A 22,116-nucleotide genomic window follows, 5' to 3' on the forward strand; every position below is an offset into this window, starting at 1 on the left:
TATAAGCCAATACAACATACTGGTAGAGTCAGATGCACGATCACATGGAAAAACTTGAAATCGAGCCAGGTGAAACAAACCAATAAACAGAACTTTTATATGCCCAGATCCCACCTTGTTCTAGGGACACAGAAGCATCTGGAGAAACAGAGTTAGAACTAGATTGGGGCATTTTCCTGCTCAGAGCAAAAGTTCTTTGGGGAGAAAATTCTGTCCTACTCCATCCTAAGCCTTGCTAATAAGTGTATATGCTGCTGATAGCATCACTGTGATTGAAGCTCCCTGGGGACAGGGTCCCTCTGACATGGTCCCGGGTAGTGCCTCTGATTCTACCTGTTCTTCCCTCTACATTCAACAGAACAGGTAGGGCTGGCCTGAGCTGGTTTGGGGCCAGGCTGTATGAGGCTCCTGTGACACAGAAACTGCTTCCCTGCTTTCCCCACCCCAGAACATGGGCGCTGCACCACCCCAACTCTTTGTGCCTCCACATCTTAAGTGAGCTCAGAGGTGTATCCACTTGCAAGCACACCTGCCACTCAGAGCCTCATTCAAATCTCAGCTTAAAACAAAACCCATCTCCACATCATTAGAGGCAAAAGGGTTGCCTTTTATTCTAATCCCTTTATTCTCAGCCTTCATTGCAGACACCTCCAACCCAGCTCCCTGAATCCAGGTCCAACTCCAGGGTTTCCATTAAGGATCTTCCAGGGAGCAATCCCAGCCCCTCCCCGACATACTCTGGATAACAATGGAGCCACAGAGCCTCCTAGTGTCCAGCAGGCAGGAACAGCACAAATGTGCTGTTTTGTCAAGACACGGGACTTGCACTTGCCTTTTTTGAGCTATGGGGAAAAGAGATACCATAATTTGTTGGTGTCGGAGGGTCATAAAACAATGTTATGACCTGAGATGAAACCACCTGAGAGATGGACATTACAGTCTGACAGATGGAGACATAATAGCAGCTTTAATATCCATAAACAACAACCTGGCTCAGATGGGAGAGCAAAATACCAGCCATCACTGTCTTAAATCAGAATTAAACACCTTCTCTCTCCCCTCCAAATTATAGGCTTTCCTGTAAGGAAAAGAAAATTTCCCACTGATCTTAAGGCATTTTGAAAAAGTACCAGATTTGGCAAACAATAGAAAGAATGAAACTGGGGCATTACTTTATTTTCTCCTACTATATGAATCCTAGCTATATCTGAAAACTCACTTCTTCCCCGGGAAGATGAGGAATAAGGAAAGGCTGCTGTGAGCTGATAGAGAAGAGGAGCCCTGCCGTTTTCTGCACAGGAGGAAGTGTCTCTGCAACGCTGTGGCTAAGCTGCTGGCACAGAGATACACGGCCGAGTCCCCAAGCTCTGCAGGCTGGATCTTGAGAGTGGATTCTACTCCTTTGAGCCTCTCTGCAGAAAATTGATCCTTAGGCAACTGTGAGTCGTCTACTACATCCTTATTCTGATATTGAATCAGAAGCTTTGGGCCCTGTCCCAGGATCTGCTGGTACCAGTAAAGGCCAGCATGGCCAGATACAGGATTGCACCCAAAAGCCACAGCCTGCCTTTTCTCTGTAATCTTATATCTGGGGGACTGGGTAACTCCAGTTTCTGTGAGTTCTGTGAAGGAAAAAGACAGAATTTGAAAATAGAAAGAAGGAAATGGTTGAAATAATCACCGAGAGATCCAATGTGCCATGGTGTTCCTAGGACTCACCTCCTCCCAGGAGACAGAGGGCTGCCCAGCAGAGGAGCCTGGTGTTCATGGCAGGGTCAGGGCACGATGGGAGCTTTGCCCAATCAGAGTCACTGTGAGCAGAAGCAGAGGAGGAGGGACGTCCTTGTTCTCTCATGGCAGTTCCCAAAGTGACATCATTGCCTCCATAAATGCCTATGTTCTAAGAAACCAATTACTATAAGTAAAACAGAGCACAGAGTTGCTTTACCATATTCATAGACTGGGCAAGTTCATCCAAGTGTTCCCACTCACATCTCTAGGGCTTGGGGATTAGGTCTCTCACTACATCTTTAGGCCCATCCTCTGCTGGATGTTTCTAGTTGAAGACAACTCGAAATAGAGACATCAATTGGCGACCTCTTTGTCTTATCAGCAATTATCCTTCTCTTTGGACATTTCTGTTTTTCCTTTTTTTTGAGATGGAGTCTCATTCTGTTGCCAGGCTGATGAAGTACAGTGGCATGATCTCAGCTCACTGCAACCTCCACCTCCCGGGTTCAAGTGATTCTCCTGCCTCAGCCTCCCAAGTAGCTGGGACTACAGGTATGCACTACCACGCCCAGCCATTTTTTGTATTTTTAGTGGAGATGGAGTTTCACCATGTTGGCCAGGATGGTCTTGATCTCTTGACCTCATGATCCGCCTGCCTCGAGCTCCTAAAGTGCTGGGATTACAGGCATGAGCCACCTTCCACAGCCGGCATTTCTCTTTTACTAGGTTCTCTATCTTCCTGGTCCTATGCGCATAGAAGCTGTTAACTGATACAAGTGTATCCTAGAAGCTTGTTGAAGTACCCGACACGCTGTAAGCTAAAGGGATAAAATAATACCCTGAGCTCAGAGTTGGAAGGGTTCATTTTTAGTAAGACCAATGAGCAGTTTCCTCTTTGCCATTCCCAGTGTTCATGATGCATTGCGTACCAAGCCTTCATCATGGCTCTGCCTGTAGTTTTGGGATAATAAATGTAATAAAATGTAATACAAGTAAGTTCTGATTTTTCATCTAAGATGGGTGAGGAATTCTCCTATTCCTGAAAATATCAGTATATATTGTAAGAATTACAAAATCAAACAGACTTGCTGAAATCTAAAAATAACCTTATAGCTACACCTCTAGCGTAAATTACATTTGAACTGTAGTGGTCATTATCTGACTTTTTTTTTCTAATGGGGCAACATCAGGCACAAACACACTTTTATTCATTAACTGAGTAATAAGAAATAAAAGGAGTTAGGGGATGGCACTCCTTAGAGTCAGCATAAAATAACAGCACAAGGAGATGATGTCCAGAGAGGTGGACGGGGATATATGTGTTGCAAACAGTATTCTACTGAACACCAGATTTCCTTCTGGGGTCTGGATTTTAGGTTAATGCTAGGCAGTATCTGCTTATGTGACCAGCCTCCTCTAAAGCCTCGTGAGTGCTGAGTCTCTAATGGACTCACTTGTCAGAATCACTGCTCATGTGTTAATGCATTTTGCTACTCAGTGAAGAGAGAGCCCTGTGTGACCCCTCCTGGGAGGAAGAGAACATAACGAGGCCTGAGTGTGAACTCTTCCAGATCCTCCAGATCCCACTGCGTGTTTTCTCTGTATGAGCTGCTGCTGACAACTTACTATGACATGTTGAAAAATCTTAGCTGTGAGTATACCTCTATGCCATACACCAAATCTCTAAACAGGGGAGTACATTTAGGGATCCTCAGCACGGAGCCACAGGATATTTTTAAGGGCCAGGCTTGAAACTGGGCTGGCATCCTTTTTATTCGCATCCCACTATTCAGAATGTGGAGGCGTGCTCCCAATCCTCCAGGTGCAAGTGAGCCAGGAAGCAGAGAGGAGCCATTGGGTATTTGGTGAGCCCGACTCTTCTCTGTCACACTGATTTTTCATTATCTGCATGCCTTCCTCGTTTTTTTTCCCATGCTGTGGTTTAACATTTCATTTCTTATGGTTTGTTTTGGTGTTCAAAGTATAGATTAATGCAACTGGAGTTACAATTTTTTTTTTTTTTTTTTTTTTTTTTTGAGACAGAATCTTGCTCTATCACCCGACTGGAGTGCAGTGGCATGATCCTGGCTCACTGCAACTTCTGTTTTCCAGTTTTAAGCAATTCTCCTGCCTCAGCCTCCTGAGTGGCTGGGACTACAGGCACGCACCACCACACCCAGCTAATTTTTTGTACTTTTAGTAGAGTCGGGTTTCACCATGTTGGCCAGGATGGTCTCGATCTCTTGGCCTCGTGATCCGCCTACCTCGGCCTCCCAAAGTGCTGGGATTACAGGCGTGAGCCACCGCGCCCGGCCGAGTTACAAATACTTTTATGGCTTGTGGTTTTCTTGTGTGTCATCTAAACAACGAATTCCTCAGTTGAGTGCTAAAAATATACTCTTTAATTTTTTTCTAGTAAAATTTGTTTTGCTTTTTACAGTTAAGGGTAAATGTACCTGAAATAGACTTTTATGTAAGGAATTAAGTATAGGCTGGGAATAGGTCAGAAGTACGTATGCTCAGTGAAGTGGAAATAATCTATTATTCATAAACAGGCCCCAGGATGGAAAACAACACTACACCTTTGAAGATATAACTGAACGTAGGGGAGTGTGGCTGGAGTTGAGAGCCAGGGGAGACTTGATGCAAAATGTTGATGGAGAGGCAGGGGAAGGGCAAATGATAGAGGACCGTATAGGGCAATTGCCCTTAGAAGAAAGGCAGCCAGGAGCAGAGACCACATGGGGGAAGGTTTATGTCTGTGAGTTGAAGGGTATTAGAGGATAGAGTAAGGTTTCTATGAAGAAGTCACTGATTCCATAAGGGAGAGAAGAATATGTTGGCTTTGGAATTATGAAGGGAATTAGGACTATCAACAAAATATCTTTTCCATTCTGCAAGGAGGAAAAGGGAGCTGCAGAAGAGACAGCCGGCAAGGTCCGGGTATTGGGGCAAACTCCAGATGGTCTGAGACAGGGGTAGGAATAGAGCCGCAGCACTAAAGGGTCATATGGCCCCTGTCCAAGACCCCCAGGCTGGCCAGGGCTCTGTGACTCCTATGGGGGCCGAGAATTCCTGGGTTGGGGCCCAGACTTGGGAGCATAGGCAACCTCAGTTTCTCTAACTGCCCTTTATGAGCAGAGAGGAGGCAGCTGTGCAGCACTGTGGAGTCACTGCTGGCGCAGAAGTACACAGATGTCTGGGAGTGGGTAGCCGACTCCAGAGTGAGGGAGAAATCCTCTAGGTTTGATCTTGAGACAACATAGCCATCAAAGACTTCTCCTTTCTCTGTGTCATCAGCAGCAACTGAGTAATGGATCAGCCTCAGCCCATGCCCCAGGTCTTGTCGATACCAGTACATATAGTTGTGGTTCCAAGTCTGGTGACACTTCAAGGTCACCTGCCTTCCTGTCTCTGTGATCTTGTGTCTTGGGTTCTGAGTGATTTCAGCATCCCCGTGTCCTATAATAGAGAACAACAGACACTGATGTCATCCCAACAGAAAAGCTTGCATGGAGGCCTTGGGAATTCCAGGGAAGGAGGCCCTCCTGTGACCAGCCCTCACCTGCCCACAGCAGACAAAGGGCCACATAGAAGAGCCTGGTGCCCATTTCAGCACCAGGTAGGATCTTGTGTCTTCCAGACCTGCTGTGGGTGAATTGAAGTTGGGCTCTCAGTGACTGGATGATGTCACTGGCCCTGTTAAGTGGGTGAACCGCAGAGCTAACTCGCCACGCCCCTTCTCTTCCTCATGGAACAAATCATTTATAATAGAGAGAGTTGAGAAGCTTAGATTGGGAAAAAAGTATAGATATTTTTTGAAAGAAATCTTAAAGTTTGTACTCTCCTTCCCAGATTTTAGCAGAGAAATTTGTTCTTCTATGCATATTTTACTCCCATTATTCTAAATTCTTCATTTGAATGCTGTTTTAACATTTATGAATGTTTCTGTAGTCTAAAGGACATTGTCATAGCAGTCCTGGTGACTTTTATGACTTCTCTTCACAAAATTTAACTAACTCCAAGTTGAATTATTTTCCTCTTTATTTAACCTCTGGATATTTATATTTCAGCCTACAGAGATACCCTTGGTTAAAAGAGTCAACTGACATCCAGAAAGGTTTCAAAGTTGTGGGTTCAAAGTGATTACCATTTGAAGACTTGTTTTATGCTGTAGCAACTCATTGCGCCTGATGGGACCCTCACCATTCAAGCTCAGGCTGCTGTGTGTTCTCATGGGTATGATTTTTCCCTTTGCTTCAGGTGAAGCCATGAACACTGCATCATCTAAGTCCCCTGAGTGACTGTACCTCCCATAAAGAAAAGAGGAAGCTCATTAGGAATGTGGATGAAATGTTCACCCAGAACTACACCTAGCTCGTGTCTCTAGGGTCACAGGGAGTGCTCTATTTCCGTTTAGAAGATTTTGTATTCACCAAATGGGAGAAGATTGAAGGATGTGTAAACGTGCTTTGGTGCCTTTGGCACCCCTACTCTGCTCTGGCAGTGAGGAGTCTGTGTTTAACTCAGGATCCACTCTGAATTCAAATCGCCCCGCTGATGCCAGCAGACAACCAGGCTTCCTTTCAGCCCTCCTCGATGGGTCACCTCCCACCCCTCTCTAGGGTTCCCTGAAGCATTGTGGAGCCACAGCACCTCCATGTGGCCAACCGTCCACAGTCTCAAAGATTCACTTTCTGACCTGATGTGCTCAAGATTGTCCAAATCAGGAACAGGGATTCCCACATCCCCACTCGTACACACCCTACCCTCTCACATACACACCCCCAGTGCTTTGCCAAACAGGCCAGTTAGGGTGATCCTCAAATCCACCCTTAGCCAGTGGAGACAAAAGGATGCATTAACTAACACTGATTGCTAATAAATAATTGTTGCATAATTGCAATTCATGTGATAAGATGAAAGAGAGAACCCTGAATAACACAGGGAATAAAGTAAAACAGTTTGAAAAGATCAAGCCCCTTCTTTTCCCCACAGGAAACATGATTCCCAGCCTGGAAACATGATTGATATTCCACATCACCTTTTGATTCGACAGACACATATCTCTTCATATTTTGTACTTAGATTATTTACTGAATTGTAGATAGTGCATTTTATAATTGGGTCTCTAGGCTTTTTTATATTTAATTCTGAAATCATAGAAAGTCTTGAAATAAACAACCCCATCAGCTACATCTTAGGCATATTGAGTGGTCTGACATTTCTAGTCACTCCCCAGAAGTGCCTATGAGCTCCACTAGTAACCCAGTGCCTCTTAGTAATGCAATCCAAAGAGAAGCTGTTTCATGTGGATGAGTCTCCATGAGAAAATGCACACACACACACATACACACACAAACTCACACTCATACACACAGTATCTTCTTAGTGCAAGGATAAGATTGTATTACCAAGCATGGTGAATTTTTCTTTCAGTGTTTTAGGGTGCTTTCGGAGATGATGATGTTTTCAGTCTCATAAAGATGTGGTTTTGGGAAAATGTTGTGGTGAGGAATTTCTTTTACTGGATCATGAGATCATAATGGATAACTAGTATTATAACAAATTTCATTCTAAAGACTTAATTTTGAATTTGATTTTAGTGAATTTAGTTGTAAGTGTTGATTTAGAATATTTGATCAAAATAAGTTTTCAAATCACTGTGAAACAGTGAATACTTATCCATTTACCTAAAGTGGCAATTAAAAGATTATAAAGAAAATTAGATAAAGTTGCAAAGATGAAAAAAATACCAAACACCCTTAACTCATTTAAGGCTCAATTGTTTTAAGTAATTGAAAACCTAACAAAGACAACAGGAAATACAGAAAATTATTTTTTGTAAGATACAGAATCTTTGTTTCCTGGGCCAGGCACAAGGGCTCATGCCTGTAATCCCAGCACTTCGGGAGGCCAAGTGGGTGGAATGCTTGCCTGAGCTCAGGAGTTTGACCAGCCTGGGCAAAACTCCATCTCTACAAAAATACAAAAATCCACAGATTGTGGTGGCGCATGTCTGCAGTCCCAGCTACTTGGGAGGCTGAGGTGGGAGAATCAACTGAGCCTGGGAAGTCCATGCTGCAGTGAGCTGTGATCCTGCCACTACATTCCAGCCTAGGCAGGTCTCACTCTGTCTTACAAAGAAAAAAAAAGTCTCAAATTTTTTTTACTAAAAGCAATCAACTCCAAGAACATCTTGTTTTAAAACAGGAGACTAAATTATAGATTTGCATCAGTGTACTTTTGATATGAAATTCAATTTAGAACTATAAAGCAACATTCTTCAAATTGTATCTGACTTGATCACACACAAAATTGTTTTTATAATATTTATTTTTTCACAAATCTTTTATGAGTCTTTTCAGAACTTCTATGACTTTCTCAAACCTTTTATCACTTTCTCAAAACTGTAATTTTTGCCCTATACTCTCTTTTTCATATGAAAACAACCAATCATTCTATCTAGGACAAACTTTACTTTTTTTACTTATCATTTTGATTGAATAAGCTTTTCTCACACCAGAAAAAAAAAACTCTTTAAAAATTTTTTCTTATAAAAATACAGGTTTTTAAACTTTCTTTTACTGTGCATCTTTCCTACACACTAGTTTCTTCCTGCCTTATTTTATTTTTCAATCCACATTTTGAAAGCATTCATTAAATAACCTCTTACACAAACAAAATTATTCTTTTTTAATAAAAGGAAACATTTTATGTCTTTCTTAGACTTTTTTCATCAAAAAACTCTTTATTTTCCTTTTGTATACTCTGCATATAGATAGAATTACATGTATTAGTGAGAATTCATTAGGTACTTTTAGTAACTTTAATTTCCAGTGAAAACCTTAAAAAGTAAGCAATTTTGAACTTTTTATTTTAAAGCAAAACTGCCCCTTCTCTTATGCCTTATTATTTCCTAATTTTTAGGGATCAATTAATGGCAGCTTCATGTCTGGGGTGCCATTGAGTATCTATATTGTCCAACACCTTAATACACTTTTTTAAGGAGATGGGATTAGAAGGAAAGTCCTATTTCCCGATTTTCCCCTTAGAGCTGTGGCTCTTAGCTGGGGATCATTTTTGCCTCCCAGGAGACATATGGCAATGACTGGAGACATTCTTGGTTGTCATGACTAGAGGACATAGGTCTAGCTATTTTCATCCAGAGACCAGAGATGCTGATAAACATCCCGCAATGAATGGGACGGGTATCCACAACCAAGAATTATCGGGCGCAGCATGTCTGTGGTGCTAAGGTTGAGAAATGCTGCCTTTGAACAAGTTATCTTGAGAGCAGCAATATTTCAAATGTAAAAGGAGCAGAAACTACTTCAGGAGTGATAATTTACATTAGCAGAAATAGACCCGCTAGGCCATTTCGATTTATTATATAGGTGTAGAGCATGGCTACATTGAGCTATGAGTTACTTCTCACTGAGAGGCACTCAGCTGTATACTTCTGTCATGCCCTCTTACTTCTGACAATTTCTGCTCCAGGAACTCATTTCTTGTATTTTCTAAAATTGTGAATACTCCTTGGAGTTAGCCCTCAGTTTGGCAGAGCTCGGCATGTTCTCCCTTATTGTATTTATGGCACCACTATTGAAAGCATAGACCCTCAAGTGGGGCTGCTTGAGTTTGAACCCTGAATTGGCCACTTAACAGCTATGAAACTTAAAAAAAAAAAAAAAAAACACTTAACTTCTCTAGGCCTCCTCCGCTACATTTTTCAAATAATGAGAATTACGGTGCAACATTTATAGTGCTGTTTGTGAGGACTAGATAAGTTGATGCAGGTAGACTCATTCCACAGTGTCTGATACATAGGAAGCTATCTATATTTCAGTTATACTATCCTTGGCCAAGAATTCTATGTTATCTTAGTATCCAGAAAATTGACTGGGGAAGTGTGGGTTAGTAGTTAAGATCACAGATTCTGAGGACAGATTTTCCAGCTTGTAATGCTGATTCTACCATGTACTTGCTGTGCGATTTTGGGCAAATCCCCTATACTTTTTTTGTGACTTAGTTTTTCCATGTGAAGTGGGAATTATAATAGGTGTCTCATATGGTTGTAGTGAGAATTACTAAATTGATATAGGCAGAGTACTTAGAATATCCCTGACGTATACAGTAAGCTCTAAGTAAATTTAACTGTCATGTTTATTTATCTATTATAATTTCAAATAAGAACAACCATTCTTTTTTCAAGGGAACAAGTTGTTCTACACATAAAGAAAAGTTTGCATGAATGTGTAACACCAGGCCTACCATAACACAGAATATAATTGTGAAAGAGTTTATGTTATTAAACATCAAATTTGCACCATTCAAGATAATCTTAGAATAAACACTCACAGTTGAGACAACAGCTACCTAAGACACCTGTAGCTCTGTCCTGCAACCTTCCTCCAGTGTCTTTCCTGTGACGGGCAACTATGCTGATCAGTGGGTTTGTTCCTTCCATTTCCATAGTCTTCTATAAAGGGAACAAGTGTTGACATATAAAGTTGATGGTGAATTCTTTTCCATCCTTCACAGAATTAAAGCCTAGGTTCAGATTTGTGAGTTTCCTGTGAAATTGCTTTTCTGGCACCTGTGGTAATGATGGGTGTCAATGATAGATGGGTGTTGATAGCTGTGGATGAAAACCTGTCATTCTATTGCCTATGCCAGATCCAGTGAGAAACCATCAAGATCTTCCTCTTCCTTGCTTTCCTGGGAGCTGCTGATGAATCTCTTGCAGGGAATCAATTGGTAAATTTCTATCACCTATTAAAAATTGTGCTTTGCAGTCTGGAAGACAACAATGAGTGCTGAATCTGGTCTCTCTACTGAAGAAACTAAATATGTTGAAACACCTGTGTAAAGTACTTATGTTCATAGACAACAAAATATCAATTCCTGGAGGAAGATTACAGTGAGTGGGAGTGATGAGGGATAGATTTAAATAAGAACTTGCTCTCAACTTCCAGGTAAAATTATGATGGAGAGAAACAAGAGTATAGCTCAGATTAAGGAGTGGTTGTCCTGGCCTTTCTAAAAAATGCCAGCTAATAATTGGAAGTAATCTTGTGCTCCTGAAGAGGCTGTGAGTGTCAGAACCTGTACCTCCTCTACACTAAAGGTCTATTGATATAGAGCTGAGGGGTCTAATGAACTAAGCCATTTTGTTTCTCATGAATGCCATCTATGGGCTGTTTTCACAACATCATTGTCACCAAAGCGCCTCATCTGTAAAGTAACATGTCATTCCATTATGAATAAAATAGGGAAATGACTTTTCATACTGCTAAATTGTATACAACAAAAACTTAATACCAAATTGTCCCAAATTGACCTGTTATAAATTTGTTTATATGCCTTTTTACTAACATTATTTAAAAATATTTGAATAACGGGTCCCGTGTAATATGATCACAGAATTTTGGAGCTACAAGAAATCTCGAGGAATCAATTGGTCAGACTTCACAATGCTTAATAAATTGATGAAAGCTAAAAAGACAACCAGGATAATGTGAATGCTTGGGGAGGTAAATCTTATAATAGTCTGTTAAATTATTTAAATATTTAATAAAAATTGCAGGTTAGAACCAAAGAGAGAAATTAGTGGCATCAAAATTCCAAGATGGATCTGTTTAACAGATAATTTTCAGGTTTTCTTTGTAAGGTGCTTTCCCCACTGATTATGATAATGACAAAATCTTTGGGAGGTACACCTGTCAGGAGAATGCCACCCTTTACCAGGTGTCCCTGAACCTTGGCTACCACTGCTGAAGCAACTCCCTCATCAAGAACCAATGGTCTGTGGCTGCAGCTCACTGCTGCAAGACTTACATGACCAATGCACACTTCCCTATGCCCTAAGATCAAGTTATCCACTGCCTTGACAAAGCCCAATCAGGGTGATCTGTAAAGTTATGCTTTAGGAGTGAAGCGCTCAGATGTTAAGGGGCTTTTAATTCTCTCAAGCATTGTCTGATGGATTAGGGGGCTTTTGCATGGAGAGGCAACCTTTAGGGTTCTCTGATGTCTTCCCAAATGAGGATGCTAAAGACATAGAAGGGTGAGTGATGAAATAGCTTAAGAATGTGAATTGTTACATAGTCCCAATCATGATATCTCAACCAGGAAAAAAAGACATATACAGATAATAAAATGCCAGATGTTTTTAGTACAGTAGCAAAAATAAGCCTGACTTACTCAGTTTTCTTGACATTCTGCCGAACCTCTGACTCCTGCCTCATCTTCCGATGGAGAATTGGTAATCTTAATCAGAGAATAAGTGACAGGTTCTGATCAAACTCCACCAATTGCCTTTTCATCTCTAATTATTTTATAGAGGTCATTGGGATTCCATTCCTATTCTTTATTAATCTATCAAGATGGTGGACTAGGAGTCTGCACTCGTAGTGACGCTTCCATAAGGAAAACTCTAACCTGCACCATGTGTGGTAGTGCACAATGCCACCTTAAGTGAACAATAACCTGTGGGAGCGAACGCTTGAAGAGGAAGATGCCCGTGTTTCTGCTTATGAAGAGGGGATTGGGGAAGTGGAAGGACCTCGTTAGATACTTAGGAAGCTTAAAAAAATTTTTTTGTTTGTTTTTGAGAAAGAGTCTTGCCCTGTCACCCAGGCAGGAGAGCAGTGGTGGGATCTCGGTTCACTGCAGCCTCCACCTCTGGAGTTCAAGCAACTCTCCTGCCTCAGCCTCCTGAGTAGCTGGATTTATAAGCATGTGACACCACGCCCAGCTAATTTTTGTGTTTAGTGGAGATGGGGTTTCACAATGTTGGCCAGGCTGGTCTTGAACTCCTGAATTCAAGTGATCAGCCCGCCTCAGCCTCTCAAAGTGCTGGGGTTATAGGTGTGAGCCACGGCAGCCTACCTTAGGGAACTTTTGATCCTTTAATCCAGCTGAATCCAGGTGCTTCTGGGAGAACACAAGGATAATATTCTTGAGGGCAATTAGCAATTCATTAAGGCAGCCAAGATCATCCACCACCCCAAATATAATGGAGCCACCATTGATAATGATGTCATGCTGATTAAGATGAACTCACCTGCCACCATCAGCTTTCAAGTGTCCAGTCTCTCTGCCAAGACCCTGGGCAGCTGCTGGTACTCAGTACCTCATCTCTGGCCAGGACAACACCCTGAGCTGTGGCAGTGTCACCTGGAACAGAAGTACCAAGTCTGAGAATGCTAAAGGTGAAAGACATGTTGGGGAACAGTTAGTCCAAATTTACAGGTAAGGCAAAGTTCCCAGAGAGTAGTTTTTGAATACAGTAAAAGAAAAAGTTCAGCTGAATTAAATTGAAATGAGTTTAATTGAGCAATGAACGATTCGTGAATTCAGAAAGACTTCAGAAATGCCTCATGGTCAGAACAAATTTATAGACAAAAAAGGGAAAGTCATGTGCAGAAATCAGAAGTGAGATACAGAAACAACTGGATTGGTTACAGCTCAGTGTTTGCCTTATTTGAACACAGTCTGAACACTTAGCCGTCTATGAGGGGTTGAATTATGGCTGCTGGGATTGGCCAAGAATCAGCTGTTGTTACAGGAGCATACTCCTAAGTTAGGTTTTAAATCATGTATATCTATTAAGACAGGTTGCAGTTTATCCACAAGGACTCAAATATAGAAGTATGGAGTCCTTCTCAGGCCATATTTAGTCGCTTTAACAGGTATATGGAGTTTTAGAATATACTAAGGAAGGAAGACGGTTTTGCTCAGGCAATGAAAAAGGTGTGACAGTAAGATATCAGAGTATTTAATCGAAATATGATTAGTGATGTGCAGGGAACTAGAAACTGAGGAGGTAAAGTGAACAGTGGCTCAGGGATTTGGTCTTGCCTGGAGCATATACCTGCTTGACAAATAAAAGTCTCTACATGTGAGATTGGTAGTAACCAAAGCTAGTGTCAGAGAAAGAACAACTCATTGGTTGGAATTATCTGGAAAACCTTCCAGAAAAAAAGTGTTGTTCTCCCAAACTAAAAGTTATTGGCTAATTGAGGGAAAGAGTGCATACGTAAGGTTAAAGGGGACAGATAGTGAGAAAAAAACTTTCAGGAGCCCCACGTGTAATCTTCCATTTTCACTCTTGCAATCCCCAACTCCACAGCCAACTTACCTGACCTCCTGCAGTGTCTGAACGCTCCTATCCTCTCCAGCTCTGCCTGTCACAGTGGCTACCTAGGCAAGACTATTGGCAACGTGATGTGCCTGGAATTCCTGCAGGGTGGAAAGGACTCTGGTCAAGTTGGTTTCTTTGTACTCCTCAATTTCAGCTGAGGTTCATCCTTCTCCACCATAGCTCCCCTCTTCCGAAACACAGAGGACTGTAAAACTGGTCCTGGGATGAATTGTGAGAGGTAAAGGATAGTTTTCATTTAAATTATATATTTTCTTTCTGTGATATTTATGGCTAAAGGGTAAAAAGATTCATAGACGGTCTGCAAATGGCACTTCCACGTACCCTTCTGAGGAGGTAAACTGTGGAAGGGAACCCTAGTGAAAGGAGCAGAGCTAGTTAGTCAGCATTAAATTCCTACAGTTCTCAAGGCCTTTTGGTCTGATTGGCCTACCAAGGAAAGACGAGGGGCCAAGTGAGGATGGAGAAAGACTAGAGATAATTAGATTCATGATTGGGCTTCCAGAAGAGGAGGTGCCTTCTGGAGGATTAGCCACCTGGGAAAACAGGCTCCATAACAATGAAAGAACATTTTACACACCATGCTCCTATCTGAGCCTAATCAGGAGCACTGTGGTCTCCTCCCTATTGATCAGTGTAACTCAGGTGGCCTCATGGTCTGCAATGAGAGCTCCAGGGCATTGTCTCCTGAGGCTATGGCTGTGCTCTGCAAGGCAAACCTGTGTCTACACCGAGGTCTGCGACTCCATGGACTGGATTCAGCAGAGCACCACTGCCAAATAAGCACCTTTATCCCTTCATGTCCCATCTCCTATTAGTCAACTTCACCTTCCTTCTATCCTAAAAATAGCATCTAAATAAAATTATTTCATCCTGTGTTGTATCTGTTCAATAATGGACTTGCTTGGTATTAATGAAGTTTCTTTCAAAACTAGCTGCTAAGAAGGTACACATAGAATTCAACTATTGTATTGAGAGAATGTGAAATATTATTGTCATTTACTCAACAAAGTTAAAATAAATTTACTTATCTATTATATACCAAACTCTGTGTGACATATTGAAGATAAAAAAGGTGAACAAGGTTGGAGATCACTGCAACAATATTTTTTGCAAAATTAAATATTTTATATAAATTTTTTGTAAGATTTGGCTATAGTTCAAATTTGATCATGCATTTTTTATGTTAGATTATGTGTTCATAACTTATCACATCACTGAAGAGTGGAAAGCTAAAATCAGTGGCCAAAGTCTTTCAAATTCTTCATAGGAAAGCTAAGATAAAGCTCAAAGTGTCCTATTCTCAGCACTGCTCCAGCTGTAAGAGTGCACTCACTTTCCTTTTCCTTCAATACATCTGAAACTCCGTGAGGCTCATTAAGGTAAACTCTAGATGCAGAAATATTTAAAAACCACAGATTTCCCGCATCTTTGAAGATTTAACATGCTGTATCTTCTCGTTCTCCATGATCATTGTTGTTTTCAAATGAAACTTTGCTATAGGAGGCCTGGCTTCTGGAGACCATCTGTTCCTCCCCACCCGCCACCCAATATCCCCAAAATCACAGCCCCAGTTTATGTACTAATTTAAAGTGCAAGCAGAAAAGAAAAGAGGTCAAATGTAGATGACTTTTCAGAAAATAGATACTTTACTCTGAGGTCTTAAAGGTGTTGGATACAGAGGTGTTGTCAGTTCTTCTAGAGGGTGTACCACAGACCCTGTCTTAGTTCCTCCACAGTCCTGCCCTCAAAAATCTTTCTTGTTCTGTGGACCATTGACAGGACAGTTTGGAGAAGACCCTGCATGTGATTCCTGAGCATATCTGGAATGGGACAAGGGAGAAGACATAATGAAGTCAGAACAGGGAAACATAGGAGTAGGTGGAGTGGGTTGGAAAAAGCAGGATGTTTGCTATCTCACTGATGAGGTGAAGGAGAAAAACTGCCTTAGTTCAGAGTGTTATAAAGCTTACAAAGACGTAAAAAGCTTAACTGTGTGTGTAATTATATATACACACACAAATACACACACACACACACACACACACATATATATATATACATATATATATATCATATATAAGCTGGATAGGATTAACTTTACTTCTTATTGGTACATTTTGTAATCTAGTTATTAGTTCTCTCACTGCCAAGAAATGCACTCTCACATGGGCTAAAGATCAATTTATCTGTGAAAAATTGCTTTAATAAGAAAAATGCAAGCCTTTTTCTCCCTATAAATTTTAATACCAATCACTCTCATCATTTATCTTTTATGGCAAGTAACTCTCATGTGGAAATCAAATTAAAGGTCTTTAAAAATAAAAATATTGGCTATCATAGTATTATTTAGTGTTGCTTTTAGAAGTCGATTAAAAATTTCAGGCTGTGAAGAGATACAAACCAAAAGTCTTAGTCTGAGATACTCATTTATTCTGAATAGCTCCATCTAATCTCTTTCAGTTTCTATTCCATGTAAGCGACAGGATTCCCAGACCTCTTAAGGGCTTTATTGTTTTCAACAATTTCTTTCTCCATTTGTTTTTAACAAGTTCCCAACTACTGCAGAATAAATGGTTTCATTTTCTTGTCTGCTAATTTATCTTGTCTTCTCACCCTGAGTCCCAAATCCCTTCATCAAAGCTAACCTGGTTGTCACATAAGCTGTCTAACATTATCTCAGAAGTTTACTGTGATTTTTCTGTGCACAATTCGTATATGAAACCTTCATCACTTAACAGAAATTATTAATTAAAAAATCTGTTTAATGTATTTCAAACCCCAGTGTTCTGCAAGTCTCTGGGAATGGCAGAGGAACTTTCTGGAAGAAGGGAGCTAGGGGAGGGCAGGGACAGAGGTTTAAGTCACAGGGAGGAGGAACCAACGAAGAAAGGCTGTGTCACAGAAAAGTAAGGGAAATTGCAGCAGGTGCACAGCGACTTCTGGGGAGCGTTGTAGGAACACAGAGCAGGCATCCAAACCTTGTTTTTGTCTGTTCTTTCCTCTTTAACCCACATCAGAGACAGGTCCCAGTGACCCCTTATATGTTTGGTTCTTGAGAAGAACTAGTTTTAAAACTGCTTTAAAATCCTTATGTCTCCCCTCACACTGTAATTAGGGGTTCTCCAACAGCTGTTCTTGCCGTGGCCCTTTAGACTAGTGATGGAGTCAGTTTATAACTTGACCAACTTGATCACATGGTGAGATCACAGCCTGCCAGGAAGGGTTGTTTCATGAGCGCAGTTTAGGGCTTTGTTCCAGGGTGAGATCCTGGGTAGTGCATGAAGAGTTGGAAAGAGAAAAAGCCAGCCATACTAAAGAGGTAGATGTGGAGGACAACTAAAGTAATAACAATCAAAAAATTAACTGTTAAAGGAAACAAAAGGAACCACTTTGGATGCACAGCTTACCCTCGCAGCATGCTCCCTAAGCCCCTCTGATCACCAGTGCCCTGCCCTCTTCTGGGACCCTTGCATCAAGCCCTTGAGCTCCTGATTTTCTGAACTGCCACTTTTTCTGCACAGCTACGCTTCCCTTTCTCTGAGCAGATGCACATTAAAAAGGCATGGGCCTAGGAAAGGACGGTTGGCTGGGTCGGGGTGGGGCGGGGGGGTGCGGGAAGTCCCACATTTTATTTCTTGCACCACTGAAATAAGATAGTATTTATTTTTCCCCCCATTCTTGGAAAACACTGATTTTTAAAATGATGTTTTTAAAGGAATCATTTTTAAATTTACTTTTGTCACACACAGCACTGCCAATCAACATGAGAATAGTTTGTGAGTTTCACAGAATTTTAATATAATTCCATCTCAGCATTATGTGTCAGTTTCCTTATTGTGTATAGCTTGGGTCACGTGCATAATTTCCTTTTCATTTTCAAAAAATATTAAAAATAAATTTAGAACCTTGATATTATCTTTGAAAACTTTAAGGTAGAGAATGCTACCCTAGCCAGTTCTCACTTCCTGGCCTCTTCGTCTCTCTTTCCACCTATGATCCCTTCATTCCCCTGGAGCTGTTCTAGCCAAAGATTCTAAACATGAGTCGAAATTACCAGATGATTTTACTACTTCTTACACCATCTATCTGTGGTCCTGCCCAGAACGGCAGCTCTAAACAATTTTGTTTTACATTTGTCTCTTTAAATCTATTTATTGATTCATTGACTTAATACATGGGATTTTAATACCTTCCTTGTCTAATATACAAAGTTAAAATTAATGGATAAAATATTCAACTAAGTCACAACCCTCAGAATCTCAAAGCTGAGGAAGACATGCATTTATTCAGTAGATATTTACTATAATCATGAAAGCAACTCTTAAAAAGATTAGAGGTTCAAAAAACTCCTCAAAAGAGGAAGTCAAGAAAGTGAGGAACGAAACCAGTGTAGAAATGGTCTGCGTGATGAGTAGTTGCTAAGAATGATGGCAGGATCAGCAGCAGACAGGAGGAGTGAATGAGAAGAGAGTTCTGAAGGGAAAGCAGCAAGCGCAGCAATGAAGGGTCGTGTTCTAATGTTATGCGTGTAAAGGAGCTGGGCTTCAAAGGAGGAAGGAAAATGATCTGGAGGCAGCGGAGAGAAGCCCAAAGAGCAAGGAAGACACCGAAACAAGATAGAAACACAGAGTAGGCCTCTCGATCTACATTTTTAAAAAAATTCTGAATTTTGTGGGGGTTCAGTCAGGATGGTGGGAGAGATTGTAAAATTATAATAGTCACAAACCTTGGAAGGCCAGAAGGTTTGTGACTTTTACAATCTCTCCCACCATCCTGACTGAACCACATAGAATTTCATTCCTTACTGCTCTGATCTTGAAAGTCTTGACCCTTTTTTTTTTTTTTTTTTTTTGGAGGCAGTCTCCCTCTGCAGCCCAGGCTGGAGTGCAGTGGTGTGATCTCAGCTCATGCAACCTCCGCCTCCCAGGTTTAAGCAGTTCTCTGCTTCAGCCTCCCAAGTAGCTGGGACTACAGGTGTATGCCACTATGCCTGGCTAATTTTGTATTTTTGGTAGCGATGGGATTTCACCATCTTGACCAGGCTGGCACTGAACTCCTGACCTCATGATCCACCCGTCTTGGCCTCCCAAAGTGCTGGGATTACAGGCATGAGCCACTACACCCGGCCACCTTGACCTTTAAATAATAAAACTGGGACAATGACAAGTGAAATCTGCCTATATGGAAGAACTTGGGGAAACCCAGATTGTCTTGGGCACTCAAAATACAGGAATCCTTTCCAACAACTGCCAGTGATTCCCTGATAGGGGTTGAGAAGTAATCAGTATGCAAGTACTACTATAGAAGAAAAGAAATTTATGACTTCAGAGTGAGTTTCAAGTGCAGTGTAGAAATGTGTAGCATAAACCAAAAAAAATATAGATAGATAGATGATAGATGATAGATAGATAGATATAGATAGATAGATGATAGATAGATAGATAGATAGATGATAGATGATAGATAGATATAGATAGATAGATAGATAGATGATAGATGATAGATGATAGATAGATAGATGATAGATAGATAGATAGATAGATAGATAGATAGATAGATAGATGATAGATATAGATAGATAGATAGATAGATAGATAGATAGATAGATGATAGATAGATGATAGATAGATAGATATGGCTGTCCAGGACACAGCATCAGAGAGGAAAGAGGTTAGAGTGAGACTGGCCAGGCCTGTGTGCTTTTAGACAGCCTGTGTGGATACATGTGGATAACTCCAAGCAGGCAGTGGAGGAGACCATGTCAGTGTTCTATGAGTTGTCACACAGGTTTTCAGCTAGTACTTGGCTCTCCTTAAGCAGGATAAACACAAATGGATTCAGGAGGGGCAGCTTACATCTAACCTATTAAACTGCCTGTATTACCCACTCTTAAGTGCAATGCAAAATCCCTGTATAAATGGCAAGTCCAAATCAACATTGTGAGGAATGCCATAGAAAAGAACTTTCTTTCACAATCAAGAAAGTCATAGAAAGAAACCCTCTTTTACAATCAAGAAAACTTGTAGGGGAAATTTCTTTTCTTTTTTTTTTCATTTTTTTTTTATTGCATTTTAGGTTTTAAGGTACATGTGCAGAACGTGCAAAATAGTTGCATAGGTACACACATGGCAGTGTGTTTTGCTGCCTTCCTGCCCTTCACCCACATTTGGCATTTCTCCCCAGGCTATCCCTCCCCAGCTCCCCACCCCCCGCTGTCCCTCCCCATTCCCCCCAATAGACCCCAATGTGTAGTACTCCCTTCCCTGTGTCCATGTGTTCTCATTTTTCCTCACCCACCTGTGAGTGAGAATATGTGGTATTTCATTTTCTGATCTTGTGTCAGTTTGCTGAGGATGATGTTCTCCAGATTCGACCATGTCCCTACAAAGGACGCGAACTCATCGTTTTTGATTGCTGCATGGTATTCCATGGTGTATATGTGCCACATTTTCCCAGTCCAGTCTATCATCGATGGGCATCTGGGTTGGTTCCAGGTCTTTTTCACAGCTTAGAGTGAAAAGAAAATGCAGAAGGCAGACTAGGTCAAAAGACACAGCCTTTCTCTGGAGCTCTCAGCTTGCTAATGGGAATGGCAAATGCTGGAAGGCAAAGAAACCTACAGCATGGGTAATTAAGGTTTATCTTACATGCCTATGAATCCTGACTCCTTAGGCAGTTTGTGAGAAATTCACAAAACACATTTTCTACATTATCCCCTACACATGATTTTTATGTTAATATTCTACCATCTTCTGTTTTTGTCATGCCCCAAACCCACTTAATTATTATAGTGAAGGGGGAGCAGGAAAGACTTTGCTCAGGACTGCTGGGAGGTGTGGGAAGAAGAGGAGGCACCAGTGTTTCTGCACAGGGAGGGGGAGATTCTGCAGCGCTGTGGGAAAGGTGCTGGCACAGAGATACAGAGCTGAGTCCTTGGGTTCCGTGGGCTGGATCCTCAGAGTGGAGAATGATGCATTAGGCATCTCTGCTGAGAATCGATCCTGGGGCATCTCTGAGTCATCTACAAGGGTCCGGCTGCGGAAGTAACTCAGCAATTCCAGAGTCTGCACCAAGGTCTGTCTGTACCAGAGAAGATCATTGTGGCCTGAAATTGGTTCACATCTCAGAGTTACTGATTGTCCCATCTGTGTTACTTTGTGCCTGGGTGACTGGATAACACCAGCATCTGTTAGTGCTATAAAAGAAGACAGAATTGGGGGACCAAATAAGAAAAACATAAGGAATCATCAATAAGAGATTCAGCATGACCATAATAAATATTGAACTTACTTGATAGCAGGATGCAAAGGGACACCCAGCAGAGGGTCCAGGAGCCCATGGAGTGAGAGCAGGTGTGGAACATTCCTGACCAAGGCCTCTGAGAGCATGAGCAAAGAAATGAATTTTGTGACATTTTATCCCCACAAGATGCATCTGTCAGTGACATCACTGAATGGGCTGCCACCCCCAACCTGAAAGCTCCTTTAAGCAGAGGCTGCATCTCTGGGAGATGAATCAGGCAAGACTGAATTATAATTGAGCTGAGACACAAATGCACACCTGTGGAGGCTCCCTGTAGATTTGTTTCGATATTATCAATTTATAAAGCCTTCTCTATAGAATATCTTACCTAGGATCCGGCTAACTATATTCACTTGCACCTCACACTCCAATTATCTAAATATGAACTCATTTTCTTATAGCAAGCCAGATTCTTTGCAAACCCTCCTATTCCTCTCACTGGTGGCTCTGGGCTCCTACTCCTTTGAAAGCACTTAAATTATCCACCAGCGAGTTAGGAGTTGGCCCCTGAGCTCCTCAGGAAGAGCAAGCATGTCAACTGCATTGTTAGAGATAAAAAAGCTGAACGGATATCCTGAAAGCTCATTAGATTTCAAAGCTCTTCTTTGCAGTGAAAGACCTGAGTTTATTTATTCTTGAACTCTATTGAGTTTGCAAAGCCCAGAGCACAGAATCTCTTGCATTCTCTATTGGTACAATAAAAGAGAAAGAAGATTGTCTTTTTCCCAAAGATTTGAAAATTAAATGCTCGAGTTGATTTACATCTTATTTTTATCTCTAGCAAAGCTCAATGTTTCTTAATCTTTACACCTGGCCATTTTCTTATAAAAGTGTTTTGCATCTCACTAACTGACTTCCTCTCAGGGTGTAGAGTGTACAGAGCTGTGAGAAGCCTCTGCTTTCTGGGTTGGTCA

At 41.4% G+C, this 22,116-nt stretch overlaps 1 gene segment (V, D, J or C); it reads right to left on the reverse strand.

Annotated features, from left to right (window-relative positions):
* Positions 1-1,215: 1,215 nt before the first annotated feature.
* LOC103794988 (T cell receptor beta variable 11-2-like) lies at positions 1,216-1,855 on the reverse strand. The segment is given in 2 exon segments: positions 1,216-1,622; positions 1,720-1,855. Coding segments are annotated over 2 exon segments (543 nt in total).
* Positions 1,856-22,116: the final 20,261 nt, after the last annotated feature.

Source organism: Callithrix jacchus, chromosome 11 (genome assembly GCF_049354715.1).
Source record: "Callithrix jacchus isolate 240 chromosome 11, calJac240_pri, whole genome shotgun sequence".
NCBI classification, from domain to species: Eukaryota; Metazoa; Chordata; class Mammalia; order Primates; family Cebidae; genus Callithrix; species Callithrix jacchus.